The sequence below is a fragment of the Ranitomeya variabilis genome, chromosome 7 (genome assembly GCF_051348905.1).
Source record: "Ranitomeya variabilis isolate aRanVar5 chromosome 7, aRanVar5.hap1, whole genome shotgun sequence".
Taxonomy (NCBI): Eukaryota; Metazoa; Chordata; class Amphibia; order Anura; family Dendrobatidae; genus Ranitomeya; species Ranitomeya variabilis.
Genome location: NC_135238.1, coordinates 61,495,356 through 61,519,806, shown reverse-complemented (window position 1 = coordinate 61,519,806; position 24,451 = coordinate 61,495,356). Strand labels below are relative to the sequence as shown.

Sequence of the window (24,451 nt, the reverse complement as noted above, 5' to 3'; positions counted from 1 at the left end):
AGCGCATTCAGGATTGTATTCCTGGACGCACCTTCCTTAAGTTGTGACTCTAACTGATTCAGCCAGACCATTAAAGATCTGCCTGTACATGTTGTGGCCACTGCTGGTCTCAGAGATCCGGCCGCCATCTCCCAGGTACCTTTAAGGAAGGTGTCTGCCTTCCTATCAAGTGGATCCTTAAGGGTCCCCATATCCTCAAAGGGTAATGAGGCTTTTTTGGACGCCTTCGCCACCGCAGCATCTAGTTTAGGGGCCTTGTCCCAGGTATCAACGGCTGCATCCTCAAAGGGATACCTGCGTTTTAATGCTGGTGGTAACGAGCCTTTCTTCTCCAGTTTCTTCCACTCTCGGAGAATTAAATCCTGAACTTTATCAATCACCGGAAAAGATCTACGTCTCTTATGGTCTAATCCGCTGAACATTATTTCCTGTCTGGAAGGTTGCGTTTTAGGCTCTTCCAGGCCCATCGTACCTCTGACTGATTTAACTAGTTTATCAACTCGGTCCAGAGGTAGACAAAATCGGCCAGAGTCCTCTTCTGATGACGAGGAAGAGGGAATAGAGCCATAGGAACCTTCCTCTCTTTCTTCCTCCGAAGACTCAGAGATTAAGGGAGTTTTATGTTTCGAACTTCCCGCCTGGGATAGAGACCGCAGGGATTCCCTTACTTCCATACGGATCATCTCTTTTAAGTTAGCCGTACTTGCAGATTCTTCCGCTACCTAGGGGAGGACAATAAGGTGATACCTTCTATCCGACCTGATGTACCTTAACCCCTACCACACCTGTAGACCTCACCGTCTGCTGTATACAGGGGGCACATAATTTTTTGGGACAAGAATCTGGTAAAGGGATTCCACATAGGGCGCACTCCTTATGTTTCGTCTTTGCACTTTTCTTTCCCTAGAATGAAAGTATAAGGGGGCCCGCGTCACTGAGTGAACATTCACGTAGATCACTTACCAGCGTACGCCAAACAAAGGTACCGGAACACGAGGGGGTTCTTTCCCAGTCGAACCTCTCGATCCCTGCTTGGACGAGCTTTTGCGGCTGGACTGGTCACTCCTGACATGCTCCTTCTCCAAGGGCTTCTGTCGCACATCCAGTAGCTGAAGCTGCTCACCATCACTCTCCATGATGTAAATGTGGCCAAAAGCAGGGTTTCTAAATCCGACACCTGCTTAAATCCCCCTTAGTTCCGGTCAGCAGGCTGCCTGGCGTCATCCCATTGGTTTCTGCTGACCAGACCGCAGCTGGGAGGTCAGCGGTGGTTAATGAGGAATCCGGTGTCCAGGATCGATGGGCGCCGCCATCTTGAATAGACTGCGCATGCGCAGCCATCCAGTAACCCGGAAGCGCCTGCTGACTCCGCCCCCGGCGTCACAGCACTCCGGAAACGCTCCTGAGAGCGGTGCAGGACGCCGGAGATGTACAACAGCGCTCCGGTCGGCGTCCCTCTCCTGCCACCGCTACCCCATTACACCGCTGCACCGCTGCATGGACCAAGGGGGGCGGTTATACTCACCAACGCCGGCACAGAATGGAGATCAGGAATCCTCCGGACCCTGCTCCCTGCTGCAACACGCCACCGACGTGCAGTCCAGCCAGGACCACCGTGGCGTCTCCAGGGAGATTCGGCCGGCCGGCCTGGGATCCATTACGAGGATTTTCATCTGTAGGATCCTGTCCCTCCAGGAACAGGAAACCAACTGATGCATAGGGAGAGGTGCCGCCCTTTTGTATCTGTAGGTTTCCTGTTCCTGAAGGGCGGATCCCCTCTCTCGTAGTGCGGTCATGGGAGTCCGAATAAAAAAAGAATTAAAATAAAAAACAGCGATATACTCACCTTCTGTCGGCCCGACCTTCTCAGCGGCTTCCGTGGTGTGTGTGAAGGACCTGCGATGACGTCGCGGTCACGTGACCGCTACGTCAATGGAAGGTCCTGAACACACACAGCATTAGGAACGGAAGCCGCTGAGGTGAGTATAACCTTTTTTTTTATTTTTTTTATTATTTTTAACATTCTATCTTTTACTATAGATGCTGCATAGGCTGCATCTATAGTAAAAAGTTGGTCACACTTGTCAAACACTATGTTTGACAAGTGTGACCAACCTGTCAAACAGTTTTCCAAGCGATGCTACAGATCGCTTGGAAAACGCTAGCATTCTGCAAGCTAATTATGCTTGCAAAACGCTAGTTTTCTGCGGGTATATGCATGCAAATTCTGCATGCGATATACCCGCGGCAGGAGGCGCAGAATTGCCACGGAAATATCCGCGGCAATTCTGCTACGTGTGAACTCAGCCTTACAGTTTTTCAGCCTTCTCAACATTTTATTCACTGACAGCAAGTCAAGATGGTATCCAGTCTAGGAAATGTTGTATTATGCAAACAGCTTGGACCACAGACTGATACATCGGACTTTACTAAATGTATCTCGTGTATCTATATATGGCTGCGTGCACATGTGGAGTATTCGCAGATTTGTGCTTACAGAGGACTGCTTAGAATGGCTGCGTGCACATGTGGAGTATTCGCAGATTTGTGCTTACAGAGGACTGCTTAGAATGGCTGCGTGCACATGTGGAGTATTCGCAGATTTGTGCTTACAGAGGACTGCTTAGAATGGAGACGATTGGATACACCTAGGTATGCACAGGTTACAGCCGCTGAAAGTAAGCCAGGATATTCAATGGAGTTCTGCACAAAAATGCTTAAAGTGGTACCTGGAGGCTGTACGGGTAGTGGTTGGACCATATAGGGGGGAGAAGGGGTCATAGGCTTTGCTTCCATCCCCGGATGAGGAGGTGGAGGATACGGCTGATGACAAAGTGTGGCTTCTTCATATGAAGGAGGTGCCGAAGGAACCACATATTCTCCTGGAATCGGTTGGTAATTCCCTGTTGGCTGCATTGTGCGCTGCAATATAATAACAAAAAAATGACATCTTGATTATGTTTGCATGGAATATATCTTAACATGCATTTAGGGCATGTACATTTGTCGTTCTTTTTTATGTGGATTTCTAAGCAAATTCTGTTTCCAAATACACATGCGGTATATATGTGGAAAGAAGAAGCAACACGACAATTCTAGAGATTCTGTTTGCAAAAATTGCTACGAGTTTGACCACAGAATATGATGCTGCAAAAAAGATGCCCCATACAACACATTAGAAACTAAGTTTTTTTTAATGTGGATTTATCCTTCTGAAAAAAAATCCATATATGTGTGTTATCAGAATTCTCCAGTGCCGACAGCGGGCGAGCGCCCCGATCGTAAGTATGCGATTTGCATACATGCGGCCACATGCTAACTAGACTTGTGTGGTCTCGTTCAATAGAAGTGAGTTGAGCGAGGGCAGACACGTCTAGTAGGAATGTGGCTGAAAGTATGCAAATCACAACCATTCAGTCACATGCCCACCGGCTCCAGGAGAATCCTGACAGCGTGCACACTGCACTGTTTCAAGTGCGATCCCTTTCTTATGCGTGCAGCACTCAGACTAAATATAAAGGTACTGGGAAAGAGCCCCTACTAAGAGCAATCACAGCGGAGACTAAACACATCATTTTCACTATTGTTCAGGCACAGAAATAAAACTAAAAGAAAATACATTTAAAAAGCACATCAAAACTGCAGCAAGCAGCCCAGTAAGTGATACATCTCCGGAATTATGGTCTCTGCTGCTACATCATGCTCCTCTCAGACAAGGTAGCAATACCCTGGTGTCAGATTCCCTTACATACAGCCAGTGGCCGAAGGAGTCCCATGCTGTACTATTGGCATCACTGCTCAGTGATGGCAGCCATGATGCCAGTAATGTGCCCGATGCTGGCAGCCATGGTGCCAGTAATGTGCCCGATGCTGGCAGCCATGGTGTCAGTAATGTGCCCGATGCTGGCAGCCATGATGCCAGTAATGTGCCCGATGCTGGCAGCCATGATGCCAGTAATGTGCCCGATGCTGGCAGCCATGATGCCAGTAATGTGCCCGATGCTGGCAGCCATGATGCCAGTAATGTGCCCGATGCTGGCAGCCATGATGCCAGTAATGTGCCCGATGCTGGCAGCCATGGTGCCAGTAATTTGCTCGATGCTAGCAGCCATGATCCCAGTAATGTGCTCGATGCCGGCAGCCATGATGCCAGTAATGTGCTCGATGCCGGCAGCCATGATGCCAGTAATGTGCTCGATGCCGGCAGCCATGATGCCAGTAATGTGCTCGATGCCGGCAGCCATGATGCCAGTAATGTGCTCGATGCCGGCAGCCATGATGCCAGTAATGTGCTCGATGCCGGCAGCCATGATGCCAGTAATGTGCCCGATGCTGGCAGCCATGATGCCAGTAATGTGCCCGATGCTGGCAGCCATGATGCCAGTAATGTGCCCGATGCTGGCAGCCATGGTGCCAGTAATTTGCTCGATGCTAGCAGCCATGATCCCAGTAATGTGCTCGATGCCGGCAGCCATGATGCCAGTAATGTGCTCGATGCCGGCAGCCATGATGCCAGTAATGTGCTCGATGCCGGCAGCCATGATGCCAGTAATGTGCTCGATGCCGGCAGCCATGATGCCAGTAATGTGCTCGATGCCGGCAGCCATGATGCCAGTAATGTGCCCGATGCCGGCAGCCATGATGCCAGTAATGTGCCCGATGCTGGCAGCCATGGTGCCAGTAATGTGCTCGATGCTGGCAGCCATGATCCCAGTAATGTGCTCGATGCTGGCAGCCATGATGCCAGTAATGTGCTCGATGCCGGCAGCCAGGATGCCAGTAATGTGCTCGATGCTGGCAGCCATGGTGCCAGTAATGTGCTCGATGCTAGCAGCCATGGTGCCAGTAATGTGCTCGATGCTAGCAGCCATGATCCCAGTAATGTGCTCGATGCTAGCAGCCATGATCCCAGTAATGTGCTCGATGCTAGCAGCCATGATGCCAGTAATGTGCTCGATGCTGGCAGCCATGATGCCAGTAATGTGCTCGATGCCGGCAGCCATGATGCCAGTAATGTGCTCGATGCCGGCAGCCATGATGCCAGTAATGTGCTCGATGCTGGCAGCCATGGTGCCAGTAATGTGCTCGATGCTAGCAGCCATGATCCCAGTAATGTGCTCGATGCTAGCAGCCATGATGCCGAGTCGTGACCATTGCAAATAAAGACAGGAGTATTGTTTCATTTGTGGGTTTTGTTTTGTTTTTTATTACCACCACCTGCATCACATTGTAACCATTTACCTTATATTTATTTGCTAAATTGCGCACACATTAAAATTAGTAGAGGATGGATCAATGTTGCCAAAATAGATTTTGCAGAAGAGGTTAAAAAAAAAATACTTTGTTTATAGTCCCTTCTGTGAAAACAGTCACCAAGAACCAATGGAGCCTTACAGTCGAGAAAAAAAAAAAATGTTTTTCCCCCTTATCCTGACAGTCTATGAAAATCGGTTGCAGTCTGCTTTTTTCACAGACCCATAGACTTGCATTGCTGATTTTGACCTATCAGATCAATATCGGCCATGTCTCAGCGATTTTCCATGGACCGCAAAAAAATAAATAATCAATCGTGGACATATGAATGGCCCCCCACAAATTATCATAGGTACGAGTGCTACCTGTGAAAAACCAATAAGCAATGAGATTTTAGAAACTTCATGCACACTTTTTCAGGTCTGAATTTGAGCACTACTGCGTTTTTTTAAAGCTGCAGCCTGTCAATTGTTGCAGTGTTTTTTTTCACTGATTGAAACCAATGAGAAAGTGCAAAAACACTGTCGGAAAAATGAAATAGCACTGCAAACAGGTTTTGCATTTTTTTTTTTTTTTTTATGAGTTTTTGGTGAATAAAGCCAACTTTTTTTAAACAGGTTCTGTAGACAAATCACATGTAATTGACAGCAAAAAATGCAGATAAAAAAAGTGAAAAACTTAAGGTTTAAATGTAACGTTTTTACAGACAAGAAAGCCAGTTTTGGCTGCAGAAAAAAAAAAACGTAGGGTGTGAGCACAGCCTTAGGATACGCTATCACTATTAGTGGGGTCCGAATCAGACAGACAACCAGCTGTTTGAAGGGGTACATTCAATGATTCAATGCTTAGAATGGTCGGTACAGCTCAGCTCCATACTAGAGTAACAATCCCAGGCACACAAAGCAGTAAGAAGTGCAACATATACAACAAACCAGCTGATTGGCAGAGTTGGACCCCCATAAATCTAATACTACAGTTCTAAACTAAGGATAGGACATCTGTTTTAGAGAATTGGAAACACCACCTCAGGTAATAATACCGTTCTGTACTTATTCTTTTTACATAAGGAAGCTTCTTTTATGTATTTGCATGTGAACGGTTTAGACAAACGTTTGGATATCAACTCAGCTATTTCCATCAGCATTTTTATAAACATTTAATAGTGACCATGACCTGCGTTGCAGAAATGATTCACAAGATATTTTTAGCTGGAGGTGACGTATCAGGGATCCAGAATTATGTCTTAGCATTATAATCAAACCCCGACGTGTCCTAGAAACTTATAACATGCAGACAGATGACATAACCCAGAGCCGCTTCTTTCACTCGGACAACACAAGGGGTGGTTTTCCTACAAGGCAGATGTTTGTGTTGGCAACAAAAGGGGAAACATTTGTTGCATCTGGAATTGAGATTAGGGGCATAAAGTTCTTTGTAAATGACCCCTTAGGTAAAAAGTGCATCTTTTATCAAGAGACCTTTCTGAAAGCTACATCCTGCCAAGATAACAAGTCTAGAGACATCTGTTTGTCAGCCACAGTGAGAGGCTTCACACAGTTTTGTTTAGATGGATTGTAAAGCAGATTCTGCTCCAAATTCTGCATAATAAAATGTCCTGAAATATTCTGAGTACGATTCCTTTTGGTTTTAATTGGGGGGAAAAAAAAAAAAATAGTACCTTGTTCACTATATCAGATATTTCTTAATTTTTTTTCGCATAAGTCTGATGCAGAATCTCCAAATTCCATATAAAAAAAAGCTAAAATGCTATGAATCCAAATTACATATCCAAGTCTTGACTATTTCTGAACTAAAAATATCAAGTGATCTTCGTTTTAGGGACTGTGCTGATCCACAATCTGTCACTGTGTGATGTGCACAATGACAGCGCGCTCCGAGACTGTTCGATGTGCACAATGATAGCGCGCTCCGTCACAGTACGATGTGAAAAAAAAACAACATGTAAGTGCATATTTAAAAATGAACCAGTCAATAGATTTATGCTACCGGAACTATGGACAGCATGATTCAGAACCTGTCAATGTGACTGCAGCCTGGAATGACTTTCTGTGAAACACTGTGGTGCTTGAGGCCATGTGCACACGCTGCGGATTCCATTGCGGAATTTTCCGCAGCGGTTTTGATAAATCCGCAGTGCAAAACCGCTGCGGTTTTTACTGCGGATTTATCGCGGTTTCCTCTGCGGGTTTTCACCTGCAGATTTCTATTGGAGCAGGTGTAAACCCGCAGCGGAATCCGCACAAAGAATTGACATGCTGCGGAAAATAAACCGCTGCGTTTCCGCGTGTTTTTTTCCGCAGCATGTGCACTGCGGATTTCATTTCCCATAGCTTTACATGGTACTGTAAATGCATGGGAAACCGCTGCGGATCCGCAGCTGCGGAAACGCTGCGGATCCGCAGCAAAATCCGCAGCGTGTGCACACACCCTTAGAGAAAACAGCTTGAAGTCACTTTCTCAATGCAAGTCTGAGATTCACAATGAGGCTCTCCTAGCGTTATATTAAGGCAAGTTCAGTATTTTGTCAGAATGAAAATGGGGGGGGGGGGAGTAATGCGGCAAATGGGAGTCAGTCTTACAGTCCTGAATTCAGCGTACCCTTTGAGGGGGGGGGAAATCGGCAGCGCTGATGGAGTCGAGTCACAAGAGGTGCTCGGTCGTCATGCGAGGATATGACCCAGAATCGTGCAGCTGGATCGGTGGTGTGGGGACTCCGCCAACATTTTGTGAAAGTCCGGAGCCCCCGCACCTCCATTGCTGCAATGTGGTGGTCTGCGTGAAATCCCATCCCAGGCTGCCGCAGGTTCGGCGGAGCTCGGTGGTGTGGGGGCTCCGGTGACATTTTGTGAAATCCCGGAGCCCTCGCACTTCCATTGCCTCGATGCTGTGGCCTCTGGAAAAATGGCTGCCAGAGGGGGCGCATGCGCAGATTGAGATCTCAATCTGAAACAGACTAAGGGACCTATTTAAACGCTTAGGAAGCTATTGCAGGTGTTTTTGTTAATTATTCTAATATACTGAGATAATGACTTTTGGGTTTTCATTGGCTGTAAGTCATAATCATCAACATTAACAGAAAGAAACACTTGAAATAGATCACTGGGTAATGACTATATAATATAGGAGTTTCACTTTTTGTATTGAAGAACTGAAATAAATTCACTTTTTGATGATATTCTAATTTTGTGAGAAGCATTTTGTAGATAGGAGTAAGTACAACCTAAACAGACAGATCACAGAGGTGACAAGTCCCAGGTCTTCTTTATGGAAGGCTACTACTGTCGTTCCGCCCAGTACTGATTGCGCCACATATCTGAGTAAACCTGCAGTATCCCTCCTCGGGAAGCCTCTCCACCAGTCAGTATGGGCGACGGGATCACTGGAATAAACAGGAAGTCGGAAAAGTAACAAGACCGCACCAGGCAAACTCCAACTGTTTCACAACAATGACTCACCAAGGGAGAAAAGGAGCAGAGAGATGTGCCAGCAACTATTCATCATTCTGCACAGATTTCATTTTCAAGAGCTGGAGATGATTTACAAAATAATATGAAACACATGACCTAGAATAGGTTTTGAAACATCTTTCTACCAATTGTTGTTTCCCACACAAAGATGCCATCATGACCAATGTTCATCCATTTACAGCAGGAACACCTTCTAGTGATTCACAAGCAGGAAGGGATTATTCTGGAAAAAAGAAAACCTTCCCAACAGGTAGAATACAAGACCAGGACAAGAACGTGCCGTCCTAATAAATGAAGCAGTCACTTGGTTTAGGATTAATCATAGATCATACATTAAAATTACTAAAAAAAGATAAACCACAATGTAGGACAGTCATATACTGTAAAAATCTGTGCTGGTAAACATACACCTTATAAAACTGAAAGATAAATTAGTCTAACATATTCCTAGAGGGGGATTTTTAAGAGCTTGTCTCATACAAGATCGGCTGAGCACTGCGGACCCGCAGTGATCAAATACCATCTGGTTACTGTTTCAATACATTTGTTCCAATGTTTTCCAGAAAGACAGCACACATACAGTGCCTTGAAAAAGTGAACTTTTCCACATTGCTTTCTTCTTGCCACTCCCATAAAGGCCAGGATTTGTGGAGTGTACAACTAAGAGATTAGTCAGACGGCCGTATAACCCATGCGAGGATCTCAATGCAATGCTCGGACTGGCTGAATACATGCTGTCGCACTAGGGTTGTGAGAGCAGACGGCCAGTCCGAACATTGCGATGCGATCCTCAATCAAGTTATACATCCGTCTGACTCTTCCCTAATAGTTGTCCTGTGGACAGATTCTCCCATCTGAGCTGTGGATCTCTGCAAATCCTCCAGAGCGACCATGGGCCTCTTAGCTGCTTCTCTAATAGTGCTCACCTTGCTTGGGATGTCAGTGTAGGGGGGATGGCCATATGTTGGTAGGTTATAGTTGTGCCATACTTCTTCCATCTTTGTATGATGGATTTAACAGTGCTCTGTGAGATGTTCAGAGCTTGGGCTAATATACAGTGCCTTGCGAAAGTATTCGGCCCCATGGAACTTTTCAACCTTTTCCCACATATAATGCTTCAAACATAAAGATACCAAATGTAAATTTTTGGTGAAGAATCAGCAACAAGTGGAACACAATTGTGAAGTTGAACGAAATGTATTGGTTATTTTAAATTTTTGTGGAAAATCAAAAACTGAAAAGTGAGGAGTGCAATATTATTCATCCCTTTTACTTTCAGTTCCGCAAACTCACTCCAGAAGTTCATTGTGGATCTCTGAATGAATCAATGTTGTCCTAAATGCCTAATGATGATTAATATAATCCACCTGTGTGTAATCAGGTCTCCGTATAAATGCACCTGCTCTGTGATAGTCTCAGGGTTCTGTATGAGGCACAGAGAGCATCATGAAGACCAAGGAACACAACAGGCAGGTCCGTGATACTGTTGTGGAGAAGTTTAAAGCCGGATTTGGATATAAAATGATTTCCAAAACTTTAAACATCCCAAGGAAGACTGTGCAAGCGATCATATTGAAATGGAAGGAGTATCATATTACTGCAAATCTACCAAGACCTGGCCGTCCCTCTAAACTTTCATCTCAAACAAGGAGAATACTGATCAGAGATGCAGCCAAGAGGCCCATGATCACTCTGGATGAACTGCGGAGATCTACAGCTGAGGTGGCACAGTCTGTCCATAGGACAACAATCAGTCGTACACTCCACAAATCTGGCCTTTATGGAAGAGTGGCAAGAAGAAAGCCATGTCTCAAAGATATCTATAAAAAGTGTTGTTTAAAGTTTGCAACAAGCCACCTGGGAGACACACCAAACATGTGGAAGAAGGTGCTCTGGTCAGATGAAACCAAAATCGAACTTTTTGGCAACAACGCCAAACGATATGTTTGGCGTAAAGGCAACACAGCTCATCACCCTGAACACACCATCCCCACTGTCAAACATGGTGGTGGCAGCATCATGATTTGGGCCTGCTTTTCTTCAGAGGGGACAGGGAAGATGGCTAAAATTGATGGGAAGATGGATGGAGCCAAATACAGAGCCATTCTTGAAGAAAACCTGTTGGAGTCTGCAAAAGACCTGAGACCGGGACGGAGATTTGTCTTCCAACAAGACAATGATCCCAAACATAAAGCACAATCTACAATGGAATGGTTCACAAATAAACGTATCCAGGTGTTAGAATGGCCAAGTCAAAGTCCAGATCTCAATCCAATCGAGAATCAGTGGAAAGAGCTGAAAACTGCTGTTCACAAACGATCTCCATCAAACCTCACTGAGCTCGAGCGGTTTGCCAAGGAAGAATGGGCAAGAATTTCAGTCTCTCGATGTACAAAACTGATAGAGACATACCCCAAGCGACTTGCAGCTGTAATCGCAGCAAAAGGTGGCGCAACAAAGCATTAAGTTAAAGAGGCCAACTAATATTGCACGCCCCACTTTTCAGTTTTTGAATTTCCACAAAATTGTAAAATAACCAATACATTTTGTTCGACCTCACAATTGTGTTCCACTTGTTGCTGATTCTTCACCAAAGATTTACATTTGGTATCTTTATGTTTGAAGCATGATATGTGGGAAAAGGTTGAAAAGTTCCAGGGGGCTGAATACTTTTGCAAGGCACTGTATATATACACACACTTTACGCTTCTCCACAACGTAATCCCTGATCTGTCCGGTGTGTTCCTTGGTTTTCATGATGCTGTTTAATTCCTCATGTCCTCAAACAAACTTTTGAGGCCTTCACAGAACAGAGAGAAACAGACAGAGATTCTGCCAAGACATGTACATCCATGGACTGGAGACAGGAAAGCAGCAAATATCATGGCACCATCACAGGGACACAGATCTATCACTCTACAGGAAACAATCTAGGGGTTTTCAGCCCCGGTTGGAAGAATACATAATATTATTATTATTATTTATTTATAAAGCACCATTGATTCCATGGTGCTGTATATGAGAAGGGGTTACATACAGGTTACAGATATCACTTACAGAAAACAAGCTTCAATGACAGACTGATACAGAGGGGCGAGGACCCTGCCCTTGCAGGCTTACATTCTGCAGGATTAAGGATTAAGGGGAAGGAGACAGTAGGTTGGGGGTTTCAGAGGCTCCGGTGTTGGTGAGGCGGTAGCTTCGGTGGTGATGAGGAGGCAGCGGGGTCAGTGCAGGCTGTAGACTTTCCTGAAGAGATGAGTTTTCAGGTTCCGTCTGAAGGATCCGATTGTGGGGGATAACCGGACGTGTTGGGGCAGAGAATTCCAGAGGATGGGGGATATTCGGGAGAAGTCTTGGAGGCGATTGGATGAGGAGCGAATAAGTGTGGAGGAGAGAAGGAGGTCTTGGGAGGACCGGAGATTACGTGAGGGAAGATATATGGAGATTAGTTCAGAGATATATGGAGGAGACAGGTTATGGATGGCCTTGTAGGTCAGTATTAGTAATTTGAACTGGATACGCTGAGGGAATGGGAGCCAGTGAAGAGATCTGCAGAGGGGGGAGGAGGAGGAGTAGCGAGGAGAGAGATGGATTAGTCGGGCAGCAGAGTTAAGGATGGAGAGGTGCAAGGGTGTTAGCAGGGAGGCCGCAGAAAAGGATGTTGCAGTAGTCAAGGCGGGAGATGATGAGGGCATGCACAAGCATTTTAGTAGATTGAAGGTTGAGGAAAGGACGGATTCTTGAGATATTTTTGAGCTGGAGGCGACAGGAGGTGGAAAGAGCTTGGATGTGCGGTTTGAAGGACAGGGCAGAGTCGAAGGTTACTCCGAGGCAGCGGACTTCCGGTACGGGGGAAAGCATGTCATCATTGATTGCGATAGATAGGTCGGGTAAGGAAGATATGTGGGATGGAGGGAAGATGATGAGTTCAGATTTGTTCACATTGAGTTTGAGGAAGCGAGAGGAGAAGAAGGAGGATATGGCTGATAAGCACTCTGGGATTCTGGACAGCAGAGCGGTGACGTCTGGGCAAGAGAGGTAGATCTGAGTGTCATCAGCATAGAGGTGGTACTGGAATCCATGGGACTTTATGAGTTGTCCCAAGCCAAGTGTATAGATTGAGAAGAGTAGGGGTCCTAAAACAGAGCCTTGGGGGACTCCAACAGAGAGAGGGTGGGATGAGGAGGTAGTGTGGGAGTGGGAGACGCTGAAAGTGCGGTTGGAATGGTACGAGGCGATCCAGGATAGGGCGAGGTCTTTGATGCCAAAGGAGGAGAGGATCTAGGAGGTAGTGGTCAACTGTGTCAAAAGCAGAGGACAGGTCTAGAAGGAGGAGTACAGAGTATTGTCCAGTAGCTTTGGCGGTAAGTAGGTTGTTAGTGATTTTTGTCAGGGCAGTCTCAGTTGAGTGGTGGGGGCGGAAACTAGATTGTAGATTGTCGAACAACAAGTTAGATGAGAGGTGGGAGGAAAGTTCAGCGTGGACGTGCTGCTCCAGGAGTTTGGAAGCGAATGGGAGCAGCGATATTGGGCGATAGCTGGACATAGCAGTTGGATCGAGGGTTGGCTTTTTAAGGATAGGCGTGATTGTGGCATGTTTGAACGCAGAAGGGAAGGTGCCAGAAGTTAGTGATAGGTTGAACAGGTGAGTTAGGGATGGGATAAGTGTGGTGGTGAGGTTGGGGAGGAGGTGGGATGAGGTCGAGCGCACAGGTGGTGAGGTGCGATTTGGAGAGGAGACAATTAAGCCCCCCTTCAGTGATGTTGGATAGGGATGTTATGGGGTTTGGGCATTGGTCTGGTATACAAAGGGGTTGTGGTGGTTGAGCAATGAAGACTTGTCTTGTTTGGTCGATCTTATTTTTAAAGTGTGTGGCAAAGTCCTCAGCAGAGATGAGGGAGGTTGGAGGAGGGAGTTAAAGGTTTTGAATAACTGTTTGGGGTTGTAGCATAGGGAAGATACGAGGGTTGTGAAGTAGGCCTGCTTAGCAGAGGTGAGAGCAGATTTAAAAGTGAGTGTTGCCTGTTTGAATGCAGTGAAATCTCTGCTCCATTGACCATCACTGAACCATGGATACATTTGGAGAAAGCCAGGATTGGGACCTGCTGGTTGCCTGGCTCCATGGAGATGTTCGGAGAAGCCAGGTTGTGACTCTCAGGTCAAGTGGCCTTGTACCTGAATGGACTGTCAACTCCCTATCCTTGTTGTTACCTCCTCTGTGTGTGTGCCACAGGTGGAGTAGGTGACCTTGGGAATTCTGAAGTAACAGCTGCCATTATCCCTGCGAGTCAGCGGAAGGGTGAGACTCTAATTTGCACCATCTTGGGGGTATTTTGCTGGTACTGTTCTACGTGTTATCTGTCTGTTTTCTGGCTCAATAAAGCATTGCCACACTGTTTTACCCTCACCCTGTAGTGTCTGAGTAGCGTTACGCTCACGTTAAAAAAAAAAAGGGACAGCGGGCATTAGGCTGCACGATCCCTGGTCCGTGCGGCTCTGGCTAGCGGACCGGTGCACCCGCTGACCACCTTAATGTCTCCACAGTTGCCAATCACACGGGCACGTCAAACGTCATCTATCACAAAGCCATGTCAAATCTTGCCAATTACAAGGCCATGTCAAATGTCGCCAATTACGAAGCCATGTCAAATGTCGCCAATCACACGGGCACTTCAAATCACACCAATCACAAAGCCATGTCAAATCTAATCAGGCACATGGATTTGTAAAGAAAAAAATAGCAAAAACTGAAGACAAAAAATACCCGTTATGCGAATAAGGCCAGAAAGAACAAGAGGAGTCAGGACTAGGTCCAGCAGGGGGTCCCTGCTTAAGAAGAGCAAATGGACCCTCTGCTTTCCAATGCCATTAGATCAACACTTAGGCCGGGTGCCCACATTCCGAAAGCAGAAGAGCTTTGGACACCGCATATGTTTGCTGTGCCCAGAGCGCTGCCATCTATTGAACGCAGGTAAATCTGCAAGTGTTCACTGAACTGTGTGGATTCACCGCGTTCAATACACTCTACTAATGTAATTTCTCTTGTGGAGACTAGTGTCTCAGCAAGAGAAACGGACATGCTGCGGTCTGGAAAGACCAGTCTCCGCAGGCGTCTGTGGATGCATAGTGGACATGGCATTTCTTGAAATCCCAGCCACTATGCTTTAACAGCTGGAGGCTGCGGATATGACGCTGCATAAGTACACAGTGTCAAACCCGCAGCAGTTCCTGATAGTGGGCACATAACCTTACTAGAATACCCACTCAGTATTGGGCCAATTCAAACAGTTTAAGATCCTACAAATCTTTGGCAATGTTTTTTGCATGCCATCTGCAGCATTCATATTCGGCTTCTTATCTAAAGTGCAGCAGTAGAGCTGCATAGATGGAACATATCTAGTAGTGTCTACCCCAAGAGACGAGACCTCCCTCTAAAGTCATCACAACCAAAGTAACATTTACCAAAGCCAAGTGAGCAGAGAATGCTCAAACAGGATGCACATACCAAGACTAGATGAAAACCACATTTTACTGACATAAAAACACAGGTACGGATGTCTGTACACTGAAAACTCATTTATACTCTCCCAATACGGGGCCCAGTTATTTTTTCCTTTTACAAAATTGGGAACAAGTAGCAACACAGCAAGCCAGAAAAAAAAAAGTTTGGAAATGTATTTTGTGCACATTTCACTGACCAATACAATACTTGTATAAACAAGATTTCATGTTGTAATCTCTTCCTGAATAATGATGCTACTAACAATAAAATATAACAAGCGACCTGCTGCCTCGTCATCAGGACAAATCCTCGGGCGACTGGAGCTGAGCAAGACTTGTCCAGGCCGGCCTTACAGTCATTGCTTCAGGCAAGCGCTTATCAGACTGACAGGCCTGTGTCTTGGAATGAATCTAAAACAGCGAAGAAAATAACGGTTGTCTTCTTACCTCACTCTTAACTAAGTCTTGTATTAATAGGTGGGTTGTGTTTGGGGGACTACTCAGGACAGGATCGAAAGACATTACCACATTTGGACACAAAAAGACCTAAAAGGGAACTGCATTAAAGAAGTTGTCCACTACTATAACCTTTTTTTTTTTTTTTTTTTTTCATAAATCTTGCTATTATGTGCCACTGAAAACATCTACTGTGTTTATTTTAGCAATATTACCTTTTATCATGCTGTAGCAGCCCACTTTAGTGCTGGATTCAGCTCTCATGGGGTTAATCGACAACTTCCTTTCTCCTGAGTCATTGTGCTCTAATACTACAAGTTCCATGATGCATTGCACTGCTACTAAGCCTGAACCTAGCACACCCCCTCCAAAACACACCCAACCCCTCCCTCCTCTCCCTCCTCTAGCTTCAAACAGATTTGTGATGTCATTTCTGTCCAACCTCCTCTTTTACATTTGTCCAACCCACACTCCATTACAGATAGATAGAGGGAAAGATAGATAGATAGATAGATAGATAGATAGATAGATAGATAGATAGATAGATAGATAGATAGATAGATAGATAGATAGATATGGGATAGATAGATACATACAGATATATGTCTATTTCCATAGATATGTCCATATCCATGTTTCTAAACCCCTTCACCCCTGCAGCTTTTTTGTTTTCGTTTATCACTCCCCTTCTATCCAGAGCCATAATTTTTCCGTCAATACGGCCATGTGAGGGCTTATCTTTTGCGGGACAAGTTCTACTTTTGAACGACACCATTGGTTTTACCATGTCGTGTAGCAGAAAATGTGAAAAAAATTCAAAGTGCAATGAAATGGCAAAAAAAGGGCAATCCCACACTTGTTTTTTGCTTGGCTTTTTTGCTCGGTTCCCTAAATGCTAAGGCTGTGTGCACACATTGTGGATTTGATTGCAGATCCGCAGCGTTTTTTGCCGCACTGAATTGCATCAAATCCGCAGTGTAGTGCACAACCAATGTAAGTCAATGGGAGCCGCAGACTTGTTGTGCACATGCTGCGGAAAAGGCCGCACCGAAACACAGCTTTTTTTTTCTCGCAGCATGTCACTTCTTTTGTGCGGAACTGCAGCGTTTCTGCACCTTTAGGCTATGTGCACACTCTGCGGCGTGCTCTGCAGGTTCTCCTGCAGCGGAATTGATAAATCTGCAGGGCAAAACCACTGCGGTTATCCCTGCAGATTTATCGCGGTTTGTTCCGCTATTTCCGCTGCGGGTTTCCGCCTATACTATTGATGCTGCATATGCAGCAATATGCAGCATCAATAGTAATGTAAAAAATAATAAAAATTGGCTATACTCACCCTCTAACGTCCCGATCTCCTCGGCGCTGCACCCGGCGGTCCAGTTCCAAAGTTGCTGTGCCGAGAAGGACCTTCGTGACGTCACGGTCATGTGACCCGGGCGTCATCATGGTCATGTGACCGCGACGTCACCACAGGTCCTGCTCGCACACCAACCCTGATACCGGACGGCCGCGTGCAGCGCTGAGAGGTGAGTATAGCATCATTTTTTATTTTAATTCTTTTTTTTTTTTTACACTATTTATGCTTCCCAGGGCCTGTAGGAGAGTCTCCTCTCCTCCACCCCGGGTAGCAACCGCACATGATCTGCTTACTTCCCGCATCATGGGCATAGCCCCATGCGGGAAGTAAGCGGTTCAATGCATTCCTATGGGTGCAGAATCGCTGCGATTCTGCACAAAGAAGTGACATGCTGCGGGTTTTAAACCGCTGCGTTTCTGCGCGGTTTTTCCCGCAGCATGTGCACAGCGGTTTGCGGTTTCCATAGGGTTTATATGTTAATGTAAACGCAATGGAAACTGCTGCGGACCCGCAGCATCAAAATCGCCGCGGATCCGCGGTAAAAACCGCTATGTGTGAACATGGCCTTAGACTTTCATTGAGTCGGGCACATCCGCCGCAAAACCGCAGATGTAAAAAAGATCTGCAGTTTTGCTGCGGATGTGGGTCCGAGAAACGCAGCAGCTCGGGAGGATGGAAGTGTGTGGGCGGTGACGGTGTGCGTCTATGTGTGGGCGGGCAGGGTCTGCGGGCTGTTCGGATGTGTGCTGCGCTGTGCGGGACTGTTCAGGTGTGTGCGATGTCTGTGGGCTCTTCGGATGTGTGCGGGGCTGTGGGGGGGGGGGGGGTCTTTTGGGGTGTGTGTGCAGGCATCATCCGATGGAACTACAAGTACGCAGCATACAATCTGCAGCTCATTCGGATGTAATCCGGACAGTGGACACACACCCTACGCTATCCATACATCTATCAATAGATATCTATCCAGACACATCTACAGATAGATATATGAATAGATAGATGTATGCATCTATAGATCTATCTATATGTAGATCTGTCTATCCATTTCATCTATCATCTGTCTATCTGTGTGTTTAAAGGAGTGTGGGTTGGACAAATGTAAAAGAGGAGGTTGGACAATAATGACATCACAAATCTTTTTTTTTGTTCAATAATACATCTTTATTTACCTTTCAAAAACGCACCAAAACGCCTAAAAACCGCGCAAAAACCGCAACAAAAGCGAATTAAAAAATGCATCAAAACCGTGCAAAAAACTGCATAAAAAATGCATCAAAACTGAAAAAAATCGCATCAAAACCGCACCATAATTGCATCAACACTGCACCAAAAACTGCATCAAAACTGCGCAAAAAACGCACCAAAAACTCCATCAAAACCACACCAAAACCACACTAAGAACTGCATCAAAACCGCATCAAGAACTGCATCAAAACCGCACCAAGAACTGCATCAAAACCGCACCAAAAACTGCATCAATACCGCACCAAAACTGCAAACTGCACCAAAACTGCAAAACTGCACCAGGTTTTGATGCAGTTTTTGGTGCAGTTTTGATGCAGTTTTTGGTGCAGTTTTGATGCTTTTTTTGGTGCGGTTTATGCGCGGTTTTAATGCCGTTTTTGGAAATAAGTAAATAAACGGAAAATGTGCATGATTTGAATGGAAACATGCATGAAAAAACGGATTCCAAGGCCGGATTCATCATTTCACAGCTCAGTTTCATAGTTTTTTTGCCGCAAAAAAACGCATGCGTTTATTTGCGGCAAAAAAATGCATTGCTGTCTATGTAAACGCATGCGTTTTTAAGCACATGCGTTTGTTTGCGTTAAAAACGCATGCGTTTTTATAGGAAAAAACACTGAAACACCACCCACCACCATCAGGGTGATAAAGGGATCCAAACCCTAACCCTACCCCTAACCTCACCCCTAACCGTTTAATGAACATTTTCTGACATAGTGCCACGATATTTCAGTGCCACGTATTTCAGTGCCACGTATGTAAGTGCCACGTGCCACGTATATAAGTGCCATGTATGTAAGTGCCACGTATGTAAGTGCCACGTATTTAAGCGCCACGTGACACGTATTTCAGTGCCACGGATTTAAGTGCCACCTATGTAAGTGCCACGTATTTCAGTGCCACGGTTTTAAGTGCCACCTATGTAAGTGCCACGTATTTCAGTGCCACGTATTTCAGTGCCACGGATTTAAGTACCAAGTGACACGTATTTCAGTGCCACGGATTTAAGTGCCACGTATTTCAGTGCCACGTATTTCAGTGCCACGGATTTAAGTGCCACGGATTTAAGTGCCACGGATTTCAGTGCCACGGATTTCAGTGCCACGGATTTCAGTGCCACGGATTTAAGTACCACGTGACACGTATTTCAGTGCCACGGATTTAAGTGCCACCTATGTAAGTGCCACCTATGTAAGTGCCACGTATTTCAGTGCCACGTATTTAAGTGCCACGTATTTAAGTGCCACGTATTTAAGTGCCACGTATTTAAGTGCCACGTATTTAAGTGCCACGTATTTCAGTGCCACGGATTTAAGTGCCACGGATTTAAGTGCCACGGATTTAAGTGCCACGGATTTAAGTGCCACGGATTTAAGTGCCACGGATTTAAGTGCCACGGATTTAAGTGCCACGTATGTAAGTGCCACGTATGTAAGTGCCACGTATTTCAGTGTCACGTATTAAAGTGCCACGTATTTCTGTCACGTTTACGGTTAGGGTTGATGTCACCGCTCTATAGGACCCTCAGTGACACACTGACAGGAGGCAATGGCTCCTGCAGTGTATCACTGAGGTTACTAAAGTTCACTGGTCTCACTTTATGGCAAAAAGCTGCGTGGGAACTTAATCATACAGCATGCCATAAAGTGAGACTAGGGACTATTTTCTCACAGGGGCGTAGGAATACATTGTGGGGAATACATTGTGGAAGGATACCTTCCTCCCCTCATTGTCTTCCTGGAGCCCCTGGTGAGTGGTTGCATCAGCAGATGCTCCAGCTCTCCACGGGAGACCGTCGAGGGACACTCGTTTTAATTGGATTTCTGCGGATCAGGGAGTATAGTGTTTGTTTATTATTTTAAGATTTTTTACAGATGAGAATGGCTTCGGGGATCAAAGTGACAAGTGATGGTGAGTATGTAATCTATGTTTAATGTACTGTATGTCTATATGTATGTATGTATGTATGTAATGTATGTATGTATGTATGTACGTACTGTATGTCTGTATGTTCTGTATGTATGTACTGTATGCGCATGTCGTCGCATGCCGTCGCATGGTGCATGTAGTTGCATGGCGCATGTCGTCGCATGCTGCATGTCACATGTTGTTGCATGGCGCATGTCATTGCATGGTACATTGTTGTGAATTTACTTTTTGCTCCCTCTAGTGGTTACTAGTTTTTTGACTCTGGTTTTTCTGTCATTCCTTTTATCCGCACCTGGGTCGTTAGTTAAGGGTGTTGCTATTTAAGCTCCCTGGACCTTCAGTTCAATGCCTGGCAACGTAGTTATCAGAGCTAGTCTGCTGTGCTCTTGTCTACTGATCCTGGTTCCAGTTATATCAGCTAAGTCCGCTTTTTGCTTTTTGCTATTTTGTTTTGGTTTTGTATTTTTGTCCAGCTTGTTCCAAATATATATCCTGACCTTTGCTGGAAGCTCTAGGGGGCTGGTGTTCTCCCCCCGGACCGTTAGACGGTTCGGGGGTTCTTGAATTTCCAGTGTGGATTTTGATAGGGTTTTTGTTGACCATATAAGTTACCTTTCTTTATTCTGCTATCAGTAAGCGGGCCTCTCTGTGCTAAACCTGGTTCATTTCTGTGTTTGTCATTTCCTCTTACCTCACCGTTATTATTTGTGGGGGGCTTCTATCCAGCTTTGGGGTCCCCTTCTCTGGAGGCAAGAAAGGTCTTTTGTTTTCCTCTACTAGGGGTAGCTAGATTCTCCGGCTGGAGCGTGTCATCTAGAATCAACGTAGGAATGATCCCCGGCTACTTCTAGTGTTGGCGTTAGGAGTAGATATATGGTCAACCCAGCTACCACTGCCCTATGAGCTGGATTTTTGTATTCTGCAGACTTCCACGTTCCTCTGAGACCCTCGCCATTGGGGTCATAACAGTACATGTCGCATGCCGTCGCATGGCGCATGTTGCGTGTCGTTGCATGGTGCATGTCGCCGCATGGTGAGTGTCGTCGCATGTCGTGTGTTGTATGTATGTATGTATGTATGTATGTATGTATGTATGTATGTATGTATGTATGTATGTATGTATGTATGTATGTATTGCATATGTGTATTTTTTTTTTATTTTTTTTTACATTCAACACATTAGCCGGATGATGGGACTACTACTGTCCCATCATTGGCTAATGTGTCACTCACTGCCACTGTAGCAGGCAGAGCCCGATGGGACTTGTTGTCCCATCGGACGATGCCTGCACACAGAGACAGACACACACACACACACACACCACCCCCCAGCACATACCGGTCCGCACAGCGCCGGGGACCGGGACCGCACAGCAGCGGCGCCCGGGACCGAACAGCGCCGGGGACCGGGACCGCACAGCACCGGCGCCCGGGACCGCACAGCGCCGGGGACCGGGACCGCAAAGCGCCGGCGACCGCACATCGCCGGGGACCGGGACCGCACAGCACCGGCGCCCGGGACCGAACAGCGCCGGGGACCGGGACCGCACAGCGCCGGGGACCGGGACCGCACAGCGCCGGCGACCGCACATCGCCGGGGACCGGGACCGCACAGCACCGGCGCCCGGGACCGCACAGCGCCGGGGACCGGGACCGCACAGCACCGGCGCTCGGGACCGCACAGCGCCGGGGACCGCACAGCACCGGCGCCCGGGACCGCACATCCCTGCCTAGCCCCGCCCGCCCCCAGCACGGCCCCGCAGGCAGCCTCAGCCCCGCCCACAGCCCAGTCACTCTTTGAGTGACTGCTGTCTGTGGAGCCTGGGGACACGCCTGCTACTGACGTCACGTCAATTTCCAGAGTCTGGAAATTGACGTGACGTCGGCGGAAATGAGCGGCGGCTGAAGCCTGGGGGTCACGTGACCCGGACTCAGGCACCAGCATAGCGCCGCTCACAGGCGAAAACGGCTAAAGAAGGCATTTACACAAATCATCAGGGGCCCCGGGTGGGATACATAGGGGGGTTAATTGAAAGTAGTGGACAACCCCTTTAACTCACAGAATGGGTAAAGATTAGGGATGAGCGAATGTGCTTGGATGAGGCGTTATCTGAGCATGCTTGTGTGCTAACCGAGTGTCTTCTGCGTGCTCGAAAAATATGTTCAAGTCCCAGAGGCTGCATGTCTTGCGCTTGTTCGACAGCCACAAAACATGCAGGGATTTCCTAACAAACAGACAATCCCTGCATGTGTTGTGGCTGTTGAACAGCCAGGAGAAATGCAGGTGCAGGAACTATAAGATTTTTCGAGCAAGCTGGAGTCACTTCGATAGCACCCGAGCATGCTCAGATAACACCTCGTCCAAGCACGTTGGCTCACCACTAGTAAAGATGCGTGACATTCGAGGCCCAGCTGATCATTAAGTTGGTGGTCCATGTCGTCTGTCCCTCATGACATAACTTAGATGAGAAGTAAATATTGTGGTGGTCAAGCATGCACGCTGCCACTCCATCTAGAGTTTACAGGAATTACAAAAACGGCTGATCACAGCGGCTCTCTAATCTGACTCCTGGGGAACCACTTTAAATACTAATATTTATCAGTTTGTGCAAAATACTGAGCTTAAGAAAGGCAGCAGATAGAAGAGGTGCCAGGTCAAGTGGCACCAAGAAGAAAAGGTAGAACTGGGAATTAATTTGGGTCGGAAAGTTAACCATGCAAATTGAGGAGCACGTCCAAGATCACATGCAAGTACATTAGTAGCACCAGGACAGCCATGAGGATGGCATGGAAAGATGGGCAACCGAGTGGACAAGGCACAATAAAGAAAATGGAGAAGAACTGCAAGAAAGTGTCTCTTCCCAAGATGCACATACTGTATAACAAACATTACACAAGAAAGTGAGCAATCCCTTTACAAAGTAACCAAAACTACAGCGCATAACGTACCAGAGAAGGGGATGAGACTTTACAAAATCACATCCACATGCTATGGCCATTACCTGCACAGAATTTGTCCTGTAGTGCGGGATTTTAAGATCTACAACATCAACATCAGTGGTAGATTAAGTGTGGACTTATTGAAAGTTTGATTTTCACAAAGTTTTTCTTCCTGTTTGAAAAACAATCTTCACGCAATTGTGTTACAAAGATTCCTGTGTGGGGGGTTAGTAATGAAAGGGTCCCTTAGTAACTGCCCTCAGTGATCTGTAGATAGTGGTCACTGACAGCTGAGCATCGTAAAATGGCTCTTATGCCTGCAAAAATGGCACTATAGAAATGCCATAAAACCCAACTCTGGTGAAAAGGGTGTCATTAAAAAGATAAAACCTGTGGATAAGCAAAAAAAAATTCTGAAAGTTTGGTAACAGCAACCCAAGAAAACCCAGCAATCATGTTTTTCTAGTGTCTCAAAATCATATGACCTCTTGTGAAAGAAAGGCACCAAGTGCCGGACATTACAGGAGCCAGTGACATCCCAACATGGAAAATCAGACAGCAGAGGCAAATGACTGTTTTCTTTGTCCATCTGGCTCCTGGGATCTGTCCAGTGTTGTGTGTGCAGAATACATTATATTACTCAATATCAGAAATTTCAAATGGAAATTTTGTAACATTTTCAAGTACAAGGCGCACATTAACCAGAAGCAGGAAATGTCATCATTCTGACCTTCTCACAGAGGGGGATTCGGAGGCAAGCTGGACAGATGCACATGACGGCGGGTAAAACAAGATACGAGTCATGCCTTAGAGTGTCAGGGATGAGGGTATTATAAGTCATTCCCCCGTCCCCACCATACAAAGACAACATGATCAGTAGAGATAGCATAAAAGTAATTTATGGGAAACTCAGGGCATATTAGGTTGTAAGTAGTGATGAGCGAGCGTGCTCTAATAAGGTGTTATCTGAGCATGCTCTGGTGATAAGCGAGTGTCTTCGGAGCGCTCTAATACTCTGTTCAAGTCCCCGCAGCTGTTCGACAGCCACAACATACACGGGCATTACCTGTTCCTGATCCCAGCAAGGTGAATGAGAATCCTCAAGTCTCGTGCACACGTTGCTTATTTTTGACTTGCAGATTTTAAGCTCCACCTTGTTAAGGATTTCCGCATTTTTGCTGCTGATTTCACTCATATTGATGAGTGGGGAAAATATGTCCCTAAACGAAGGAAAAAAAAAAAAAAACAGGCGTTCCTTCCAAGAGAAGCAGAAATTTC

The 24,451-nt window shown here is 46.2% G+C and overlaps 1 protein-coding gene across 1 annotated transcript in view; it reads right to left on the bottom strand.

Annotated features, from left to right (window-relative positions):
* The window catches only part of LITAF (lipopolysaccharide induced TNF factor), a 34,928-nt gene that overhangs the window by 5,662 nt on the left and 4,815 nt on the right, over positions 1–24,451 (bottom strand). The window contains exon 2 of the mRNA XM_077275185.1: positions 2,730–2,922. Coding sequence (XP_077131300.1) covers positions 2,730–2,916 — 187 coding nt within the window. The 5' untranslated portion in view covers positions 2,917–2,922. The remainder of the gene's footprint in view (positions 1–2,729; positions 2,923–24,451) is intronic.